At 34.0% G+C, this 8,013-nt stretch overlaps 1 protein-coding gene across 1 annotated transcript in view; it reads right to left on the reverse strand.

The window, feature by feature from the left end:
- NEDD1 (NEDD1 gamma-tubulin ring complex targeting factor) overlaps positions 1-8,013 on the reverse strand; it is a 388,827-nt gene that overhangs the window by 319,124 nt on the left and 61,690 nt on the right. Inside the window, exons 13-15 of the mRNA XM_044677639.1 lie at positions 5,290-5,446; positions 1,831-1,897; positions 1,122-1,323 (exon numbers count right to left, since the gene is read on the reverse strand). Of these exons, the coding sequence (XP_044533574.1) occupies positions 1,219-1,323; positions 1,831-1,897; positions 5,290-5,446 (329 nt within the window). The 3' untranslated portion in view covers positions 1,122-1,218. The remainder of the gene's footprint in view (positions 1-1,121; positions 1,324-1,830; positions 1,898-5,289; positions 5,447-8,013) is intronic.

Below are 8,013 nucleotides of genomic sequence, written 5' to 3' on the forward strand. Positions count from 1 at the left end.
GAGAGAGAGAGAGAGAGAGAGAGAGAGAGAGAGAGAGAGAGAGAGAGAGAGAGAGAGAGAGAGAGAGAGAGAGAGAGGCTCATCTGAAGGACATATATTTGATACTAGTGAGTCACTTGGATTAATCACAGAAAGAACAAATAGAGAATTGGAAATACTTTGTTAAACTTTTTAATAGATTCAGTGTTTTCTCGATAAGAAACACTTTCTAGCTCTTCTTCAAGCTTATTAAAATTTTATCTTGTACAAAAATATATGGAAAATTTGTTCAGAGCTTGTCTCATCTTTACTCAGAGTAAACTGGATTATTCTGGTAAAATGTAAACTCCTCAAGGGCAAGCAAGGGCTATTATTTCCTTTTGGTTTTTATATCACTTGCATCTAGCACCATACCTGACATACATTCGGTATTTAATAAATTCTTGCCCATTGTTCTGCAAAAATATTTGAGTATTGAAGTTTGCACTGATTTCAAGTCAAATCATGTTCACTGAATCTTCACAAAATAATTCAGTACATTAACTCATGTGAGGCCAAAAAAGAAAGGAATTAAGTATGTTGATAAAAATCTCCAATAGCTCACTTACCAAAGTAACTTGATCTTTAAAAACCAATAGCAGAAGTTATTGTTTAAGCACAATAAATGTTATAGTTTTAATATGTAGTCCCAAAATTTTAGTTTTCTAAATCATAGAGAATAACAAATAATGGTCATGTTCAGTTTTGTCATAATAATGAAGTAATCACTAATCAACCCTGTATTTTATTAGCTAATTGTTTAAAATTCAAACTGTCATATTAAAATGACTCTCAGAAAAACAGGACATACCAAAATTCTAAGCTTGAACTGACAAAAAATTTGGAAGGCAATTTGTTAATCAAAAATAAATCTGTGAAAAACCTACATAAAATATACTTTTCTGCGAATTTCTTTTTCTTATAAAAAGAGGCACTTAGTGTATACAACTGAAGTTTCAGTACAATAAACATCCTATGGATTTTCCTAAGATGCAAAAGGCATTTTTTACAGTTTCATCAGAAAAATACAAATTTTTTTAAAGCAGTCAGTCAAGATGTAGTAGTGGTGATTGATAATCTAGTTTGATTAAAAAAAAACTCACAACTCTTCAGAAATCATGAAAACAGAATACTGAGTCAGGATATTTCTGTGCTGCCAAGGCCATTCCAAATCACAAAACAGATGTTTCCAAGTATAACTTAAAAATTGGTCCGAAGTTTTTTGTTCTCTTCTCGTAATCTTTCGATTTCAGCTACTAAACTCTCATTGACCGAATATTTTTCAAGTAAGGAATGCATTTCATTCTAAAGGGGAACAAAAAATCAATATAGTAAAACTTAATTTGACAACCTGTACTTTCAGTTGGTCATTTTTCCCATCCTAGTCCCTTCTTTCCAATGGGCTAACAAAACTTCTTCTCTCCTATATGCAAGTCACCCTTTCTTAGACACCATATTAGCAGAAATTCAGTTGAAACTGCTGAAATTCTTATATTCCCATATGTAGCTAATTATAATAAATTTTGTAGGCATATCCTTCTAAAAGGATGAATATGTAAAAAACAGACTTACTTAACTAGGTTCCTAATATTCATTTCTTTCATCCCACATATATATATAGTCAGTTAAAAAAAATATCATGAGTCAATTAAAGTCAAGTTATTCGCTCTGCTCCTATTATTTCTTATTTAGATAGCTTAGCAACTAGAACCAATAGCAAAGCAGAAAATAGCTGTAAAATGCCCTTTCAATAGACTTGCTAACTTTCCAGCTGCTCAGAGTCCATTTTTATACACTATTAGCAATACATACCAATTGCATATGGAACTGTTTAATCATCTCCACTTGTAAATTTACAATGTCACGATGACATGCTTCCCTAGGAAAATAAGAGTATAGAACACATCATAACACAGAAAAGTCAATCCATTATATCTCAAAAAATTAATCACCAACTTTTTTTCTCACGCCACTTTTAATGATATCTACTTTTGATTCAAAGGTATTTTGTTTAATTGTATTAATTTTATTAATCTCTACAGGACTGTTCATGAGTTGGTTCAAAAACTGTATGATCTCAGGTATAAGTGTGGGAACTGGGAACAGTAGAGAGAAGAAATGCTTTTGACAGTATCCCATAAAGAAGAATTTAGACTCCTCTAGGAGGGAGTTATCCCTATACAAATGACCACTGTGTAAATTCTATGTTTGTAACTCTATTAAGTCTATTTTCATGTACCAAGTGGCCAAAGGCTGGATAATAAACAGGAACCACAAAGCTGATAGAATTTGTTCTCTACATTTTAGAGCTGTCTTCCATATGGATTCATTTAACAAATACTTTCAGACCATCTATTAAATACAAGGCAACATATGGAAGTACCAAGCTAAGTAAATACAAATAAGAATCGAATCTAGTCCTTATGCCTTCAAGAAGCTTGGGTGAAGTCACATATGCATGCATATATGGGGATGCAAATATGTGTATGTGCCTAAGAGAGACAGAGAGAAAGAGGGAGGGAGATAAGAGAGGAGAGATAGAGAAGATGTTAGAACAAGAGACCTGCATGTATATATTGTGCTACAAAGAAATCTACACAATGCCATAAGAAAGCTACACAGTGTTATAGAGGATTCTGAGAAGGGAAAAAGTTTCTGCTAGATGTGATCAGATGAATTCAGCTGGGTGAACTAGAGAGGACAAGTTTCTACTGAGTTTCTCGTTTATATTTCTAAGTCAAGAGAGAAATCATTGTGACTTGCTCACCTACCTGCCCCTCATCTCATAACCCAGGCAGAGCAAATCAAAGGCATGTGGGGAAGAACCTGATAAAGAGTTTAGCTGAAACCAACCGTGGCCTTTTATTATGACCCTAAGTAAAATATCTCTCCCCTTTTCCTGCTATTTATTCCTTCCTACCTTCTTCCTTCTATACCCTGGAGTTCAGTGTTCATTTCTGTTCCTTTCTGACCAAAACCCCCAAATGCCACCTCTTCATATGCCATCCTTTCCCATGCTGCAAAATTGTCTCTCCTGCCTCACCCCCATACCCTCCAAAAATTAACATCTGGCTCTAAAAAATTTGAAGAGTAATGTAATGTAACTATATTATGATCCTGGAGATAATACTACAGTTGTCTAAAAATTAAAATAATTACTAACAATTATATGAATGACTTATACGTTTTAAATTTCCATGCAACATACCAACAATGATACATATCATTAAATATGGGTTGAATTAACTGCCTTAAAAACATCTAATTCCAATAAGTTAAAATCTTCATAGTTCATCATTGTTCAATGAGGAGGGGTTCAGGGAAATGGCTATTGGAGTCAAAGGAATTTGGATAAATTTGTTTGTGGGCAGAAGACAAAGAAAATGCTATAAACTAATAAACTGATGGAGAAGTATACAATGATGGCAAGACTTGAAGAATATTTTTAAACAGTAACGTCTTCATTTACATTAAGGTAAATGAATGGTGAATGAGTTAAAAGTGGGATTTCTGCTAGGCATATTAAGAATATATGATCTACAACTAAGAGGTTGTCAAAGCTCATTAAAACTTTTCAGCATCTGAGGGACGTCTTATCTATGTCACTGGTTCTCAAATGTTCTCACTGCATCATTGTTGCTGGTATCACAAATCATTTTGGAGAATGTCTCAAAAATTATGGGACTTAAAGGATTTACTTCAGGAAATCTTAAACTATAGAGAAGGGTCTTTCACTACCAAAAAAATGTAGCTTAATTAGTATTACTTCATTATTTCTTGCCTAATAGGGGCAGTGCAGAGAAGGAGGGAAGGGAAAGAGTATACATTTAGTTATCCAATATTAATGCAAAGAAAAACATTATTGAATTTGAACAAACTTTAGAAATAAAGAAACCATAAATATAAATAAAGGGAAGTTATTAGTCTCAGAAAGTTATGTTCAATAACAAAAAAACAAATTTTAGATTGACCAATCAATTTGGTGATACAAGCATAATAACTGGTTTTGTCCTTCTTATTATTTAAGCACAGTGGCAGGTACACAGTAAGCTCTTCTAAGGGCTTTCTGACTAACAAATAAAACAGTCCCTGCCCTCCCAGAGCTTGCATTCTATCAGAAAATAGGTACATAATATAGGAAAATAGGAATAATAAAATAGGAAAAATGCATTCAAAATAAAAACAAAACAATATTTTCTTTTGAGAAGTGGTAAAAGCATAAGCAGCTGGGGAGAATAAGAAAAGAGTTTATACAGAAGGTCTCATTTTGAGGAACGTTTTGAAAAAAGTTCTAACTGGCAGATCTCACATGAGGTTCCACTGGTTCCTGGGTTATTAGAAAGACTGCCAACCCAAGGGAGCCTTTCCTTTTTAATTCCACTAGCTCTTATAACTTTCTAGCTATCCAAATGTCACCTTCTCCCTCCTTACCTCTTTAGCAACATTAAAATCTACAGACTTGTCATCATTTTCCTTTAGAATGCTCATATATACACTATAAATGTTATTACAACTCTTAACAGAAGACAACTGGCATTGTACAAAAATCCTACCAATGTGACTCCATCCTGGACCTCAAGCAGAGTTAAATAGCTGTAGGGCTTTTTAAAAAGGCAACCAAACCATAAATTAAACAGTTTCAAGTATTGGAGGGAAAACATTGAGAAAGCTGTAGTGCCCCATTTAACAAATTACTTTCTCAACTTTCTAGCAGTTTGAGGAAGGGATAAGAATTAAAAGGCTAAGGACAAACAAATTATCCCAAAAAGCCACATGCTGATATGTACTATTCACAGAATATGTCTCATCATTGCTTTTTTAAATGTATTTCTTTACTGCATAAATAAATGGTATATTTGACAGATGCTCTAGAAGTCTTCTATTTAAGGGACCTTGTATAAGGGCAGACAAAAAACTATATGCTTTCTGCTTGTCAAATTTTGGCAACATTATTTTGTTAACAAAAGCTTCTAGAATGACAGCTTGACTGTTAAACTGCAGCTGCTAGATTGCCCACCAGCTGTACTGAATGAATGAGCCTTTCACTGAATGATAATCTGTAAATGCAATAGACTGAGGTCAACATGATAATCTACTATATGTTTATACTAAAGTCTTACTGAAAAGCAACATTGAAATTTTTAACTTCAGGACTTCAAACAGAAACCTCTAAGTATTATTAGTCACTGCATTTTCATTTTAATTTCCTTTGGCTAAAAGCAAGGAAAAAAAGTCAAGGATTGGGAAAAAAATAACTATGTTAAGTAATACCTAAAGTCATCCAGTGTGTCCTGTATCATGTTCTGGATAAAATGGATTTGAACAGATGTCAGCGGTACAGGTGCTCTAGTGTTTCCAATGGTGTCGACTATTTTTTCTGAAAGTGAGTTGGCAACTCCGGAAGTGACAGAGGACATTATCTTTGGATCTAAAATAGACCAAAAGACAAGACATTTCTAAAAAACATCTGGCAAATAAATACTTGAAAAAATGGGAAAAAGAACTGTTTCTATGACATTAAGAAAGAAAATGTCTCTAAAATAAGATTCCAGGAACTTTCTATTATGTTATTTCTATCAGTCATTTATCTATATTTATAAGCTGCCAAAAGACTAATGTAATAATACATGACAAGGGGATTCATCTAAAAATGTCTAAAAACCATTTATCTATCTTACATAAAACAAACATAATACATTGGTGATAGGTCAGCAACAAGAAAATACATGAACAAAGATAAATATAGCCAAGAGGTAACTGGATAAAAAAGGCTTTAAAAATTATTAGATACTGCTAAGTTTACTGCTAAGTGACAGTTGAAATGTTTTGCTAATATTTTTGTTAAATATTGAAATGCAATTAAGCTGTACATTTTTCTGTTCACATATTTAAATGTAAAAATTTACCTTCTACACAGAACTTTGTTACTGAGGGAATCTGAGGGAAAAGTTGTAAGAGTAAACAAAAATCTGTAAAGCCATCTACTCATAAGCAACTTCTGATAGCTAATATCCTTGTAGTAAATCTTGTGGTCTGAATCCTTGGAAAAGGATTCAAGGCAGATTTGTGTTATACCCAAAATTGTAGAATCTGAGGCTGGATATGATCTTTGACATCATCTATTCAACTCTCATATACACACAGGAATCTCTCTTCTGACATCCTTAATTCAAGCAACTTTTGCTTGAATAAGTAATAGGTGTTCTTATAAAGCATCTCATTCAATTTTAAACTCTAATCTTTAGGAAAAAAAATTTTTGTTCCTGGGTCCAAATTTATTTCCCTAAAATTTTAAACTAGTGCTATAAAAAGAGCAAATTTTACCTTTTATAAAACTAGTAAACGAATCAACTAGTACTTCTCAAGTACTCAAATTTTTGCTGCCTGCTATCAACTGTCCTCCCCAAGTTTTACCTTTTCTAGACTAAACATTTCCACTTCAAAGACTCATAAAATCTCAGAGTTGAAAGGGCTCTCATAAACCATCTAATCTAATCCCCTCTCCTGAACGGGAAACCTAACTACAACACCCAGATGACTGATGATCCTCTACCTGAAAACCTTGAGAAAAGAAAAATCCAATCAATACCTCTTTCCAAGACAGTTCATTCCATGTGTGGCTATTGAGAAATGTTAAAAAGTATCTGTATCATCAAAAGACTCTACAACTCCCACTCACTGCTATCAGTTTTGCCTTCTGCCAAGTAGAAAAATAGAATCACTTTTCCCTAAAGGAAAATGCTTAAATACTTCAAGACATCTATCATGTCTCCCCAGAGCCTGGAGAATAGGTGTAATACTCCTTGCTTCTAATCTAGATATGATATTTCTATTCAAATCTCTTTCCATCCTGGGAGGAGCTCATCTCTGAATGCTCTCCAGTTTACCAATGTCTTTCCCTAAAATATGACCTCTAAAATGTACACAATTCTCCAGATGTAGTCCAACCTTGGGAGATAAAAAAGGATTGTCCTCCTCTTCATTCTAGCCATCATGCTATTTAAGGAAGTCAAAGGATCACACATTAGCCTTTCAACCACCAAATTAAGCTGCTATCTCACATTGAGTTTACAGCCCACTAAACACCCTCATTTGTTTCTACACAAACTGGTACATAGTCATACCTCCTACTTGGGCAGGAAATGCCTCAATCCCAAGGGAAAGACTTGACAATTATTCCCAATAAATCTTATCTTATTAGATTTTGCCCATTGTTCCAGTCAGTTAAGTTCTTTTTGGAACTTGACTGCTAATGATCCTCCCCCCTCCCTGCATTGGGTCATCTGCAAATGTGATAAACATGCCTTTCCAGACAAGTTTTCAAGTTCCTCATAAACGTGGTTGACTAGTACAGGGCCCAGGACAGGTCCTTGGAGCACTAAAGATTCCTGTTAGTGAGGACTGGGGGGGAGCGGGGGGAGGGAGGAGGGAAGGAAAGGGGGGCTGGTAATTCTGCTAGGTTGGAATACTATATCACTGCCTGGCCTGTATTTTTCCTCCTCATCCCCACAGATAGCACTGGAGCCTGTGAAGTGGCTTACTGAAATAGAAGCATAAGTCTCCTGATATGCCAGACTAGTAAATTTATCAGGAGGGGAAATGAAGTTAGTCTATAGGATCTTGATGAAATTGTGTGGGAACCTAAGGGAAACAAAACACTTTCCTTTCTAAATGGTCATCATCTATCTCTTTAATAATCTTAATTTTTCTGTGTCATGAACCTCCTTTGGCAGAGGGCAGTCCAGTGAAGTCTATGGATCTCTTCTCAGAATAATGTTTCAAATTCATAAAATAAAGTACAAAAGATTATAAAGAAAGTGTGTGTGTGTGTGTGTGTGTGTGTGTGTGTGTGCGCACACTCACACAAACATATAAAACAAACTGACAGATCTATAATAAAAATTATTATAAATCATATTATTTATATTATCTATAATATTTTATATCATATAATAATATAACTTGTATTATATATTATATAATTTTATTATATTA

Source organism: Gracilinanus agilis, chromosome 5 (assembly GCF_016433145.1).
Source record: "Gracilinanus agilis isolate LMUSP501 chromosome 5, AgileGrace, whole genome shotgun sequence".
In the NCBI taxonomy this organism is placed as follows: domain Eukaryota; kingdom Metazoa; phylum Chordata; class Mammalia; order Didelphimorphia; family Didelphidae; genus Gracilinanus; species Gracilinanus agilis.